Here is a 15,732-nt window from a genome sequence, read left to right as displayed (position 1 = left end):
AAACCAGATTACTCACCAGAAATATTTTCTTTCTTTAGCAAATGCAAAACAAACTCCTATCAAGGCCTGGCTACCCAGTATACATTTTTTTCCTGACACAATATGTGTAATTGAATGTAAATTCTAGACAATCGCTGATATGAAATTGATTTTATTTGCGACATTGCCGAATTGCATCAATAATAACCTTGAAAACATGGCGGACTTAGAACTAAAATGGATTTAAACTATCAACAATAATCAGGATAACGAAAGATGTCTTTAATCTAACGTCATTAGCAACCAATTAAACGCTTAAAATGAGCGTCTCCTGCCTCGACCTATATGCGTGTGTTCCAGTTGGAACGACGGAAGTAATTTACGACTTTGCAAGCCACAAAACTATACCTTCTGCCCCAAGTATCACAAATATTTCAAAGGTTTGTGCCTGCGTATCTGTAGAGAATTTGGCAACTAAGGCCATTAACTAAATCAAAAAAGCGGTTGTTAAATATACTTCGTTCGCACAACGAAAATATTCAAAACGTAGCACTCTTCTTGTGGTGAGCGAGCGTACTAAAATCCAACCGACAGAATTATTGCATCTTAAAAACGTATATGCCTGCATCCAACTCCAAGACCTCCGTTTGAGTTCAAAACAAATATCTTAAACCAGAAGATGTTTTGAGGATCATATATTTTCTATGGAAATGAATTTACCTCTTGCAACAAAATCTAATCACACAACAGAATAGTATTACCTATGGATAGATATACATTTTGTTTCAATAAGCAGAAAGAAATGTATGTAGAAAGTACGTAGAATTCGAATACACATAAAATGCTGAATTTATGTGTGAGCTGCCGAATTGGAGTGGTGCACACGCAGATGTGCTTCTTACTTCTATTCCAACGAATTTCAAAACTGCAAAATAAAACAATGCATTAATCTATACAATACTGCAATTATGCTAAAGAGTATCGTTCTACTTGAGAAAGATGTAGTGAATAAATAAATACCACGTCCAGTGTTTAAAAGGATTAGCTCAAATATTCAAATCATATTAACAATATTCTACTTTAAAATTCACAACTATGTTTAACAATATTGCATCATCTGAAGCTTTTTATACTGGAAATTCGGTTTCCCCATGATCATTAATGATCCTGAAGAAAGGTTATTGCACAATAACGTTCTTGACTAAAGTTTGGTGCACTTCAGCATTAATGGTTGGCCTTTCCTATTGTACAACAGGAGCCATGAACAAATGCAGCCTTCGGGGGACCTCCCACGACATGTTTAATTGGTTAACGGTGCAGGTCCAACTCAGTATTCATTTTAAAGTAACCAATATGTACTTTTCTCCTTCTTTTATTAATGATGAGAATGTGTAAATTGTCATAATGCAATTATCATAGAAGTGGTGATATGCCCAGAGCTGATGGGGGTATCTAATTTCAGGGCGGTAAATTTGATAGCCGGTTTCAAATATTAAAGTCGATTTACGGGTCTGGGAAACGTTGCCAGGAATAGGCAAGAGATAAGACAAGTTAATGAATATTCTTCCAAACCGGTAAGAATTGCCCTACACAATTGACTGTTTAATGTACTGATTATATTTCAAATGTTCTTATAAAAAGTAGATCCTGATGTTTTCCATGTCAGTAGCAGTCTAATAATGGATAAAAAATAGTAGGGTTTCTAATGGAACTCCAATACTGTATTCCAAGCAAGCTGGAATCCTTTATGGTCTGTTACAATTTTCTCCTATATAACCAACACGGCCATGTAAAAAATATTGGAACCTTCACTCGGCAGTACTGTTAACTATTTGGACTATAATATTAGACACAAAGTGCTGGAGTAAATCAGCAGGTCAGGCAGCATCTCCGGAGAACATGGATAGGTGACGTTTCAGGTCGGTACCCTTCTTCACACCATTTCATGTCTGGACCCCTCTTCAGACTGTCTAAATATGGGCCCCGTCCCGAAACCTCACATATCCATGTTCTCCAGGGATGCTGTCCTGACCTGTTGAGTTACTCCAGTACTCTATGTTCTACGCAGGATTCCACCATCTGCCATTCCTTGTATCTCCATTTTCGGACTATAATGGTCTTGGATAATCTGTTCTGCACAAAAGATCAAACCAAAATAGGTTTATTTTGTGACTTGATTTGTTAAAAGAAATTGGGTGCTTTATAAGTGCCTTTTAATCAAATGGCATTTAAGATGGAATCTTTAATTCTCTGTAATGCATTTGAAGGTGATATAATCTGACAAGCATTGATTCGAGTGAATCTAATTGTAATTAGCTAATGAGAAGTGCGTTTCTCTTTGATTATTGTAAAGTTTTATCTATCTGTAAAACGGCCCTCTGCTTATGCACAGCAAATATTGGGATGTGGTGTTTTAAATTAAGACCAAACTTCTGTAATCTTGCGCATTGCAGTTAAGACATCTCGACTTGCGCATAGTCGCAGAATATCGATTCCTACAACTTCCTTAAAATTGAGCACAACATTCTAGTTTGATGTTCCAGTACCGTGTCGACGATATGCTACATTTTCAGAAGTAGCATCTTTCAAATGAGAGGTTGCACTGGAATCCCATCAGCTCACTTAGGTAGATGCACAAGATACAATTAAATTATCTCGAAGTTAAATTATAAGCAAATTCCCGACGGGTATTTTAAATGTCATGAAAGGACGAAAAAGGAGATAACAAGTGTTTATTTTTCGTCAGTAAGGAAGCTCTTCGCCGACAAATTATACAATGATGGCTTTATTCTTCTGGAGATCTGCTGGTCATGACCTTTTTGGCCATTTGCATCTTTTGCAGTTGGTATTGAACGTCGAAGCAAAGACAGAACAAAGTCAAAACTATGTGACATAAGCAAAATAGGTGTGCGGAAAGTCTCCAAGTACAAATGAGAACGGATTATTCGGGTGCCAACTTCCTTTATCGTTTTTTTTAAATGAATCTGACACAGTCATGAAATTAAATACCATGTAGAATATAAAACAGTACAGCACAGGAACCTGCATTTCGGCCCATAATGTCCCCGCCAATAATTATGCTAAATTAAACCTATATCCTCTTCCTGCACGTGATCCACACCCTTCCATTCCCTGCGCATCGTGTTCCTATCTAAACGTCCCTCAATGCCACAATACACGGAGAGAGAGAGAAAGTACCGCGACAGTTAAAAAGTAACATTTCAGAGACCAGATAACACAATCAGAAAATAAATCCGTAGGTATTAATGAAATAATTTGATTGCACGTGGAGGATTAGGCTGATCACTCACCTTTGTTATAGAATAATGACCAATATCCATTCTAATCGAATATAGCATAGTATGTGAAACATTCAGCAGTTAGTGTACCACTGGGTTCAATAATACTGAGCAGAATCACAATAATATCCTATGAACTGAACTCCCACCGAAACACAAATTGAAAGTATACTTTCGCTTCGGAAATCAGGGAGCGAATTAACATAAAACTGAAGGTAGACATAAAATGCTGGAGTAACTCAGCGGGCCAGGCAGCATCTCTGGAGAGAAGGAATGGGTGACGTTTCGGGTCGAGACCCTTAACATAAAGCTGAAAATATGTAAAGAATACCAAATGCTCAAGGCGGAATTCAACATGAAGCAAACTTGGAAATTGAATAGATTGACACACTGATAGCTTGGTAAACAGGCAAAAAGACAGACGCATATATATATCAGCCTGAGGAAGGGTCTCGACCCGAAACGTCACCCATTCCTTCTCTCCCAAGATGCTGCCTGTCCCGCTGTGTTACTCCAGCATTTTGTGTCTATCTTCTACGCATACATACATATATGCTAATATAAATGCATGCAACTAAACACGCATCCATAGTTACAGAGTTCGATCATTTTAAAGATAATTGGAATGTTACCCAAGCAGAACCGTCGCCTATCCAAGTCCTCCAGTAATTCTACCTGAACTACGAAGTTCTTCCAGCACTTTTGTTTTGCTCAAGATTCCAGGATCTGCAGTTCATTGTGGCTTCATTCATTCGACAATACTGTTCAACAGTAGGGCGACAAGTGTTTTCAAATTAGGTGCTCCATATAAAAGATGACTCGATATGGCAGTCATTGTTCATTAGGTGTTTTGTCGGAAGTAATAATATGTTTTGTAAATGTAAGGTTTTAATCAAATACTAATTTATATTGGTTAGACCTCCAGTCATACATTTGCAAACGGTACCGCGTTACAAGCGATTCCGGTTTAATTGGCGAATAACTAACTGTTCTTTCTGATAAAAATGGCGATGACTATTTCTCTAAGTTTTTATTTGAGTGTACGCAACAGGGATCTGAATATGAGATATATTCTGAAGAATTTATTCTGAAGAAGGACCTGAATATTCTGAAGAAGAGTCTCGACCCGAAACGTCACCCTTTCCTTCTCTCTGGAGATGCTGCCTGACCCGCTGAGTTACTCCAGCCACTTTGTGTCTACCTTAGGTATCCGAATATAATGCTTCAACTTAAATGTAATCTTTGTTGTTATTTTTTGCATCGTAATTTAGAAATAAAGACACGAGAAACATCATCGAAATGATGTTTGATTCTCTAACCTTGAGCATAATGGAGGCAGAGACAGATAGGCAGGCAGGCCGACAGACTGGCAGACAAACAGACAGACAGAGAGACGGACAGACAGACAGACAGACAGACAGACAGACAGACAGACAGACAGACAGACAGACAGACAGACAGACAGACAGACGGGGAGGCAGGCGGGGAGGGGGTGGGTGGGTGGGTGGGTGGGTGAATGGGTGGGTGGGTGGGTGAATGGGTAGGTAGGCAGGCAGCCAGACAGACAGGTGGGTGGGTGGGTGGGTGGGTGAATGGGTAGGCAGGCAGGCAGACAGACAGACAGACAGACACACACAGACAGACAGACAGACAGACAGACAGACAGACAGACAGACAGACAGACAGACAGACAGACAGACAGACAGACAGACAGACAGACAGGCAGGCAGACAGACAGACAGACAGACAGACAGACAGACAGACAGACAGACAGACAGACAGACAGACAGACAGACAGACAGACAGACAGACAGACAGACAGACAGACAGACAGACAGACAGATATTTAGATAGATGTAAAGCTACTTTTGTCTCCAACCAATAAATTCTGTTTTGTACATATTGCATTTTGTTAGAAAGAGGTAACACTGTTTTGAATGTAAATCAACTGCAATGTAGCGCCTATACAAAGCTGCCAATTTTATTAAAATACATGTTAGTATATTGAATTACTTTACATATTCAATGTTTCAAATCATTTCAAATTTGAAAATAAAAAACATAATTTTTTCAAACATTCATCTGCAACTTCCTCTTCAACCCTTCCGGACAAAATCATTTAAATACAAACTATAACCTTCAGAAATGCCACTACCTCACTCTAAATAGTCATATACACGTTAAAATTAATAGTTCAGAGATAATATTATTTTTCTGCAAATTAAGCTGAATATCTCTATTAAGAACTAAAGTTATGATGTTATTATTCCTCGTTTCCTATGTTTAGCGAAGCCAACCTGTAAATAGTGTTCAATGCAAAATGAACGGTAAATCGTACATTATGATTAAATAGAACTTTTCCATGGGACAGTTGTGTAAAATATATGAAAATGCAGTTGCGCGTTGAATGGTTTAGGTCCGTGTATATCTGAAGAAAGGTGATTGGGCATTACATGCTGGAAACAATATGTTTGTAAACTGCTTTCTTTGAGTAAAGGTGTTCCCATTTTACAGGCCAGGGCAGCTTGGACGCATCATTTGATGCACACGAAGAAGTTTTTTCTCTTTCTGTCGTTGGTTTTGGAACCATATTTTTACCTGAAAAGTAGCAGAATTTTTTTTAAAACAGAATGCTTACAAAGGAACTGTCTCAGTTTTTAATGTTCTCTGGGAATACATGCACCCACCTGTTGGCATACAAGAAAGACCAGACCATCGGACAGGTATTTCATTCTCTCATTTTGTAACGGTTGAAAAAAAAGACTGCCTTACCTGTCTTTCTGTTAAACCTAATTTGAAGGAAATATTCAGTCGGATTTCAGGGGTGAGGAATCGATTTTTTTCAAAAGCCTTTTCCAATTCAGCAATTTGCTGTTTGCTGTAAGGAATTCGTTTCTTCCTTCGTCTACTTCCAGGATTCTGTGATGGCGGCCAGTGCGATGTAAATCCGAAAGCTGAGGTAACACACATACCCATGAAGAAGTTTAACATGCATTTAAGACAATACCATTTACATAACTATGCTTTTATACATGCAAGCCACCGTTGCAATCCTTTCTTACTTTATTCGAAGATAGCTATTTTACCGCCACAACACATATAAAGCCCGAAGGTGACAATTAGTATCAATTTATGTCAAAGTATTGATTCCATAGTTCATCTTCAAAAAGTAATTTTGTACCTAATCTTATACATCTGAAATGATTTGTCATATACTTCAAACTTGGCTTCCAATATCTCCAATGTATATTTGAATGGTTGGTGGCTATATCAAAAGAAGTTGAAGTTCTTCTTATCTCGCTATGTTAAAATAATGAAACATTTGATTTTGCCACCGAAATGCTTGAGTGAAAAGGGATATGATGCAATGTATTGGAGGCGAGCCGACATAGATGGTCATTTTGCTGTGGTAAATAAATTGAATGGACCTTATAACTGTTTTGGGTTTCTTTATGGGAAAACACATTTCCTAAGGAGTTATGGATTTACTTTCCAAACACAAAATGCCAACAGTAAATGCCATATAAATACAGTCAAGGTAAAGTAACTCAGGTAGCAACGATCGTCGGGGTGGTGCAACAAAGCAAGAAAATTCCAACACTTGCCTTTTTTTCAAACATATATTGAAAACGAAAGCAATCGTTAAGCATGTGAGCTAGGATTACGAGAAGGCATCAGCAGACTGACCTAAGTGCATTGGGACGCCGGGACCTGTCGTTGGAAGTGTTCCTCCTGAAATGGGTGCTCCGTAACACTGGGAATGGCTGAACGAAGTGAGGTCCAGGTCATTGGGATCTGTCTGGATCTGGACAGGTGCAGCCCGGGGGCATTCTAATGGCCAACTCTGATAAATTGCTGAGTTTGTGGAGGTTTCACTTCTCACGCAGGCATTGTGGGGGTAGTTACTAAACAAAGGTAAATGACTGTCACTTTGAAGCTGGTTGGCAGTGAATCGACCTGCCTCAGGTGAGACGGCAAAGATGTCCCGATCTACTATTCCACGTGAACTGCAAGTCGAAAAGTCCTCCGAATACAATCTGAGGCATTTTCCACCTGGAGTCGTTTTCAACGTTGAAGGAAACATAGCGGGGGAAAACCCAGTATTCGTGGAAAGTACTGGATTCATATCAAGTGGACGCACTTCATCTTGCAGCATTACTGTCTTATCGCTAGATGTCCCTAACGTCAGCTTGTATCGCAGCGAGGTCGAATCCATCTGAAAATTTCACCAAACGATTCTCTTCACTCCAGGCCTTGCAGATATAATCTCACAAATACTTTCGGTCACAACTTGAAAGCGCAAATTCCTCCGTGTTCAAAAATATTGAGAATGATATACTGGCATTGATCAAATACTTTGTTCCACCTCCCAGAAATGGCACTATCTATTAAGCACACACTACACCCTGGTCCAAACTACCTGATCTTTTTATTGCTGTAACTCCACTGCACTTAGCAAATAAAACCAGTGTGGACTCTTTGCAAATTAAAACTCTGTGAACAAACGTCAAGGACACGAACTGCATTGCAGAATGACACATCTGTACTGGGGCTGTTGACCCAAGGTCAGCGCTCAGTTTTGTGATCATTTCTATCAGCTTCCTTTTTCTGTTGGTTATGTAAGATTTGTCTCCTTTGAGATTAATTTCTAACGTTTAGTTGTTGGTTACCTATATTTGTTTATTTTATGTACATTAAACGCCACAAGGAACCGGTATTACAATAGAACTATGAACTGTAATCAGAAACAAATGACAATGCAACATGAGTCAGGCAAAAGGCATTTAAGGAGCTTTTATTGCCTGCTATAACCCTTACAGCTCCAGAATTACTCCTCGGGTTCCAGCATTAGACGAGCGAACAAATATTTAGCCTATTACTGTAAACCTTTTTTGAGGAGGGTAAAGTGAACTACTGCTGCACACAGAAATGTGATCTGTCTATTTCTTGGCGTATTCACCAGTCCTCTGACATTTCTTCCAGATTAAAACTTTCCATTGACATAATTGAAAAGGCAGTTGATTCAAAATGCATAAAAGTAGAGCTGCTGTTTCACAGCGCTAGAGATCCGGCTTCGATCCTGACATCGGACGCTGTCTGTGTGGAGTTTGCACGTTTTCTCTGTGACCACGTGGGTTTCCTTTCTGTGTACCGGTTTCCTTCCACACTCCAAAGACGTGCGAGTTTGCACGTTAATCGGCCTTTGTCAAGTGTGCAAGGAGTGGATGCGAACGTGGGATAACATAGAACTAGCGTGGACTGTTGATCGATGGCCGGCGCGGACTCCGTGGGCCGAAGGGCCTGTTTCCATACTCCATCTCTAAACTGAAAACTAAAACTAAATCAGAGAACCGGGGAACCAGAGAACAGTGGCTTTTTAAATAATGCAACCCATTTCCCATGCCCCTGCCGTTTTTTTTACGTTGGGCTCCAAATTACCATGTCAGTTTTACGGATTAGTATTATGTCAATGCAAATCGACTTTATTTTGCAGTTTTCAAATCAGTCACTAATTAATAATCAACTAATTAGAGCGCGATTGTCCTTTCGTTGTTTAGATTTCCAATTTATGAGGCAGGGTTGAAAATGTGAAATTCTGCCTTTTTTTGTCTCACCGTTTTATCTCGACATTTACAAATCTTCCAAAGCGTCCACAGTTGGACAATGACACAGGCAGTCAATTGATAGCCCATAAAATAATCACAATAAGCTAGAGTAACTTAGCGGGGCGGCACCCATTCCCATTGGAGACGTCACCCATTCCTTCTCTCCAGAGATGCTGCTTGTCCCGCTGAGTTACTCCAGCTTTTTGTATCTATCTTCAGTTTAAAACAGCTTATTCAGTTCCTTCTAACACATCTTGCCCCTAAAACAATAACGGAAAGCTCTGGAGATCAGCTCATAATGAAGTTAAATACAAATCATTACATGAATTTATCTATGTAGGAAAGAACTGCAGATGCTGGTTTAAATCGAAGAGACACAAAGCGCTGGAGTAACTCAGCGGGACAGGCAGCATCTCTGGAGAGACCTTCGCCAGAGATGCTGCCTGTCCCGCTGAGTTACTCCAACATTTTGTGTCTAACATGAATTTATCTTTTGGATCAACACTTTAAAATTGCTCAATGTAAAACAATTGATCTATACATAAGTTAACTCACACGGACAACAACGCAAGTAGCACCTTTAATTTATCAACTTCTTTTTCGAGATGTCCCTGATGTGAAGTTAACGACGAGGCTGCAATGGAGCAAGGTGACTGTTATAATGCAATAAAACAGATGAGGGCGCCAGAGGACAGATATTTCGGCTGAGCGCCGTTCATTTCGGTTCTATCCATCTTTATCTAATATCTTCACCCAAAACTACCTCGAAGCTTCAGAATGAATTCCTTACCATTTTTACTGGGTCTGAATGGTGGATCATAGGTAATATTATTAAGCAACAGTTAATATCAAACTTGAACACCATTGTTTGCAAGAAAACTGTATTTTTTCCAACGATGTACGTTTTTTCAATTTTAGATTCAGCAAGTCATTTCAGGACCTGAAATATTATTATGATTGCTAACATTAAGACAATACCAATTTACAGTGTAAGCAATCCCTACAATGCCCAAAAGATGTGTAGCTTTAAACACAATGACATTTCGTGCGTTAATAATTTATGGTCTGTAACTTATTTTTTTATTAAACAATGACATTAGAACGCTGCCTCTGTACTTTATAGAAGCCGCTGTTGTGCATGGGTCCCATGGGAAGAAAACATCATTTTCACCATGTAACTTTTAACATTGCCTTTTAATGCATTTCTTACCCACAATTAACATTAATCGCTTATGCCTTCCCATAAATTGTAGTAATATTATTGCCTTGTTTCTATTACCGTTTTTTTTCGACATTTATTGTCCGTTTATATTTTGTTTGAATGCAGAAATTAGAGTAAATTCTGAGTACAAAAGTATGAATATGAGAATTTATTGCAGGTAATAAAGTAAAAGAAAAACATTGGAAATTATACATATATATATTTATATGTGACAGGACTTTACTGTTTTCACTCCACAGCATGGAGGGCAGTACTAATTAAGCCATTTAGTAGCGATGATATAGGCTCCGTCTATGCATTATTTAATATTAATTATGCATCACGAACGATTTTTGCTACATTGTCATTTCCCATAAGGGGAAGTCGGGAGCAACTATTTTGTGATACGAACAGTGAATATCAGTTAAGCTTTAATTAGCGTCTCGCAACTTAGCTGATAAGTTTCTCTTTTCGTCGGTAAACATTGATTTGGAAATCCAAAGTAACTACGGTGATGATGACAACAACAACAAATCCATCATCATTATCATCATCGCTATCAGCGTCATCATTACTACCACTATTAACACCGAGAGTATCTGGTCCACGCAGATTCTCCATCTTCCAAATCCTCTCCGGAATTTTAAACTTCGAACCGCATATGTTACTTAGCCTTACATTGTTTTTTTCCCCGACCAGGAACAGGAGATAAATATGCCGGTTGCAGACTAACCTTAACTGGTCGCTTGTTTCGAAGCATATGATTATTTGAAGATTACACATCAATAGCTTAGTTTTGGAGCAAATAGCATGGGAATATAGAACTCATAACTTTTCATGCGGAAGGACCTGTCTTTAATCTTCCCAACGAGTGCAAGGTTAGGATATTTGTGTTAAAATAAAAGAACGGTTTATGTGCGACGGACCTGGACAGAGAAAAGGTAGGTGCAGAGTGGCTCAGATAAACTGCCTTAATATTATAATATTTAATTACCCAGATAAAGTAAAATATTGCTAGATGTATCCTGTGAGATGTAGTCCACTTTCAGAAAAATAATACAAATACAACTCTATTCAAAATTATGCCATAAATTTCAGCTGGGGAAGCATTGTCTTGGTATTGCGTTCTGGTGATGTGCATTACAAGTCAAACAGATATTTCATTGTCTAAAGGTCCGATAGATCTACCACGATATGTCAACGAAGGGCACACTAAAGAACGTGCTGTCCCGATGTGAAAGACCGATGAAAAACTACGAATACTGGAGTCAGTTGTACGAATGTATGTGAAGAAGGAAAATAAGCAAGATGAAAGGGAGAGGGAGCAGATGCTTAAGAAAACCCGCTAATGGGGAACGGTGATACCAGGACCTTGAAGTGCGATTTGCAAGAAATCCAACAAAAAATTGTCAACAAAATAAAAGCAACATTCTGTTATTGCAGTCCAAACTGACCAAATGTTCAAAATCTCTTCAATGGAATAAAAAATCTTAACTTGCTTCTTTCATTTACATAGACAGCTCGCCCACCGTCAACCAAATGTGTGGTGAGGAAGAAGGTATTATCTGAGGCCGGCAAGAACTGCAAAACAAAATAAGAGCATAATGATCTAGCTAAATGGACAGGGAAATGCTGTAATATTCATTTTATTAATCAGACTGTCAATTTCACCCCAGAGGCTAAAACCCAATGCATCCGGGCATGCGATCAGCGACTGAGGACAGAGGCTGTCCTTTAATTCTTCTCTACCTGGATGTATTTGCCTGTCGCTAGGCCGCCTTCATCATCCACTGACAGACGCTTGTATTTATTTGCTTATAAACCTGTTACAATAAATGATTATTCGAACAGCGTCATTCGTACCTTAATGACGAGCACTAGTTTGATGAATGACACATCGGGAGAAAGGAAGCACGGGTCATTTTGACCAGTCGTTCCCTCGTATTGACATAACACTTTTTCTTTGCACCAAAAAGATAAATTTCGAGACACTTGCGGGGCTGGGTGTGAATTGGCCCCAGCTGCAAGCTCATCATTAGTGTGGTATCAGCCTGCAACCTGCGCTCGGCTTCGGGATGGAAAGACTAAGAAAAGAAATAATTCTGATGGAACGGGGTCTGCATAGTCCTGCTGCCAAAAGGATTTCGAATTTGTCAGACTCAGCTGGAAATGCGGTGGAGGAGGCCCTTGAAAATTCTCATCACAGTGGTCGCCTCAGCCCCAGACCAACTTCCGCCTCCCTTCACAACAGTATTGGGGACACCCCAACAAACGGCAAATTTGAGATAGACAATTTATTCCACCATCAACATTCAAGCGACAGCACGTCCTCGTCTGAAATTTCGTCTTCGGAAAGCAGGAAAAAATATTCCCTCTACCCAGAACTTGCTAGTCGAGAGAAAGAAGCAGAAATGAACAGTGATGTTGATGTGGGATGCTCGACACTCCGCTCTCCTGCCGGCGTCAATACAACGCAACTCAAAGAAAATACAAACAAAGGTAAACATTTATTAGTTAAACATTACTATCTAAATCATTATCTGCTTTTTTTTTTGCACGAGGACAGGCGAAAGTACAGAAAATAAACCAGTTGGGAAAGGACTCTGTTGTGATGCATCAAGATTCTAAATACATTTTTATTTCTGTTTGAATTATAGAAGCAAAAGCTGATACATTGTGCAGAAATAAACTGTAAGAACAAACGTACAATGTTCTCAATGTTTGCGCTTTTTGCCGGCAAAGCGTTTCAAATAAAATAACACAGGCCCATAGAAAACATGCATTTTCTTTTTAAACTTATATTACAAGATATATTTGAATCGAAACTAGCATTGAAATTGATATCGAAGGCATGGGTCGTGTTAAAGTATTTCATTTAGAAACAATAGTGATGAAGTTGGGTAAAATGTTTATATTTGCGCCAACGATATTTCTTTCATTGAGGTGCATTTCTGTAAATAGAGGTATTTGAATGACGATCAGAGGCGATTCGATCGCACATTATCGAAATTGCAGGTTGCGAAATTATACGTCTAATTATTTGGAGAAAACATGCTCTTTTATTCAACTCTGTGATTTTCAAAGGGGCCTTTATCTTGTCCACGACGAAATATTTTGGTCTTAAAACAACTGCCAGTTCAGAGGCGCGCTTTGTTTCTGGTGGAAAATACTAAAAAGTACAATATTGAAGAATACTAACTGCTCTGTGGGTGAAACAAAAACGGCTAGGAAGTATCTGGAGGTTTTCCATTCTGTGTTAATTCGGTTGGCTAATGGATGAAAATCTCAGAACCTTTATCTATATATAATTACCGAAACTTACTGCAAATTAACTAGATACATTTGGTAAAGCAGAGTCTCGTAGAACTTTATTGACTCTAATAACAGTCACCATTTGTAATAATGACAGCCAGCATTAATTATGTGGCATCAAAGCTGCCTTATTAATTTCTACTCATGCTTTACCGATCTTTCACGTTTTAATTTTTCTCCTTCCAGTTTATTCAGACAATGGCAGTTCAACTAATACTTCTTCGAATGGGTCTAGTATTACGAACCTGAACGGCAACTCCAATTCAATAGGCAATTCGAGTTCTGGTCCTGACCAGGTGAGACGGTATCGAACAGCTTTCACCCGAGAACAAATCGGTAGACTAGAGAAAGAGTTTTACAGAGAAAACTATGTATCCAGACCCAGGCGATGTGAACTGGCGGCTGCTTTAAATCTACCCGAAACTACTATCAAGGTGCATACTGTTTAATTCGTATATTATAGTCACCGCTCCATATAAATATACTGCATATTGTAATGTAATGTTTGCGTATTAACGTGTACTTAGGGTAAATTGCACAATTTAATTTAATGTTGGTGTATTAACGTGTACAAAGGATAAATCGCGCGTTTTAACTTCATGTTGGTTTATTAACGTGTACGAATGATAAAGTTATTTATTGTGCAGTATGTTTTGCATCTGCTGGTGCAAATAATGCGTGAACGTAATTGCTGAACATTCTTTTAAAGTAGCGGATTTTTCTTTGAGCGCTTAGATTTCCAGAGTAATAATGCATGGACCAAAATGCTGTTGCAAAGGATCTTTTGCGGGGGCAGTTTGAGGTGTACAGTGTAGAGCAAAATTGGGTTGCAGTGTGTTGACGCTGTGCATTTTCTTTCCTGATGCAGGTTTGGTTTCAGAACCGGCGGATGAAAGATAAAAGACAGCGACTTGCGATGTCATGGCCCCACCCAGCTGACCCCAGCTTTTATACCTACATGATGACCCATGCGGCGGCCACCGGCAGCCTGCCCTACCCTTTCCACTCGCATGTGCCCTTGCACTATTACCCGCACGTCGGCGTCACTGCGGCTGCAGCAGCCGCCGCCGCCGCCGCCGCCGCCGCGGGCGCCACGCCCTTCCCCACCTCCATCCGCCCTCTCGACACCTTCCGCGCCCTCTCGCACCCCTACTCGCGGCCCGAGCTGCTCTGCGGCTTCCGCCACCCGGGCCTGTACCAGTCCCCGCACGGCCTGAACGGCAGCGCGGCCACGGCTGCAGCTGCTGCAGCGGCGGCCGCCTCCACGCCGGCCGGCGCCGCGCCTTGCTCCTGCCTCAGTTGCCACAGCAACCAGGGCGGCGCACTCGGGCCCAGGAGCTCCAGCTCCGACTTCACCTGCACCGCGGCTGCGCAGAGGTCGGAGAGCAGCTTCCTTCCCTACTCGGCCGCGGTGCTCAGCAAATCAGCAGCCGTCTCACCGCCTGGTCAGCGGGAGGACTCCTCCCTAACCAGATAACTCACCCCGGCGGTGGCTCTCGCCAAGACCAATGGAGACACCAGTGGTAAATTGCAATGGAGCAATTGCTCAATTCATTTTTTTGAATGCATCGCCCTTCCATTGAGCACTGATTTGGTGCAACCGTGGGTAAATTTCCATTCACAACTGTTTAAAAAGAAATATACTGTCCTTTCAGTATGGACTACCCAGCCCTTTCTCATCCTTCCCCGGGACTCATTGGATGTGGTTCAAATCGCTTAGAGACTTTCCCCCAAGGAATCTTGAAAAGTTCTTGTAATTGTTCTATTCGTTATACTAGATTGTACAGGGAAACTGTGAACTTTTTAAGTATAATCGTCTTCATAATGGATATGATCTGGGCCCATTAGCATTTGATAATACTGTTGGGACTAAACTCAAGAAATGTAAAACTGTCTTGAAAAAGAATTTAAGAGCCAGTCCAAGAACATCTGGATATTGTCTTTTTAAATAATGCATATAAATGAAGGTCACTTTGGGAAGAACACAATTCCGTTTATTCTGTACACCTTCTTTATAAGAAGGCCCTTTTCTGTGAAATTGGGTATGTGCATGCCTACTGCTTTGGCCCAGGAGTGCCACCACCGGGTATCTGACAAGTGTTCGCTGCCAGAAAATACTCCTCGAGGACTTTGGTAAAATTCGAGGAAAACACATCAGAAACCGCCAATGTTATTGCCATGTCAATTCCGATGCTAATAATGTGCAGATTATGACGAAAATTGCCAATCATGTACCTTGATGGACCTCCTTTGAATGTAGAATTGGAAAAAAAGTTCCCTGCACAGAGACCTGCTGTCAAACACTAACAACCCGCTAAGGGAAGTCATTAGAAAA

General features: G+C 40.2%; 2 protein-coding genes across 3 annotated transcripts; one reads left to right on the top strand and one right to left on the bottom strand.

The window, feature by feature from the left end:
• Positions 1-5,786: 5,786 nt before the first annotated feature.
• Positions 5,787-7,494, bottom strand: LOC144596299 (homeobox protein Hox-D12-like). The gene is made up of 3 exons (XM_078404542.1): positions 6,966-7,494; positions 6,051-6,232; positions 5,787-5,876 (listed from the first exon to the last, which is right to left on the bottom strand). The coding sequence occupies exons 1-3, from the start codon at positions 7,492-7,494 to the stop codon at positions 5,787-5,789; spliced, it is 801 nt and encodes a 266-aa protein (XP_078260668.1).
• A 4,666-nt stretch (positions 7,495-12,160) lies between these two features.
• evx2 (even-skipped homeobox 2) lies at positions 12,161-14,874 on the top strand. Of its 2 annotated transcripts, none has more exons than XM_078404541.1 (3): positions 12,161-12,584; positions 13,593-13,831; positions 14,266-14,874. In XM_078404541.1, the coding sequence occupies exons 1-3, from the start codon at positions 12,161-12,163 to the stop codon at positions 14,872-14,874; spliced, it is 1,272 nt and encodes a 423-aa protein (XP_078260667.1). The 2 variants fall into 2 exon arrangements, with proteins under 2 accessions (XP_078260667.1, XP_078260665.1); XM_078404539.1 differs by having other exon boundaries at positions 13,584-13,831.
• The last annotated feature ends 858 nt before the right edge of the window (positions 14,875-15,732 follow it).

This window comes from Rhinoraja longicauda, chromosome 8 (genome assembly GCF_053455715.1).
Source record: "Rhinoraja longicauda isolate Sanriku21f chromosome 8, sRhiLon1.1, whole genome shotgun sequence".
Lineage (NCBI taxonomy): Eukaryota > Metazoa > Chordata > Chondrichthyes > Rajiformes > Arhynchobatidae > Rhinoraja > Rhinoraja longicauda.
This window is presented reverse-complemented; position numbering and strand designations above follow the sequence as displayed.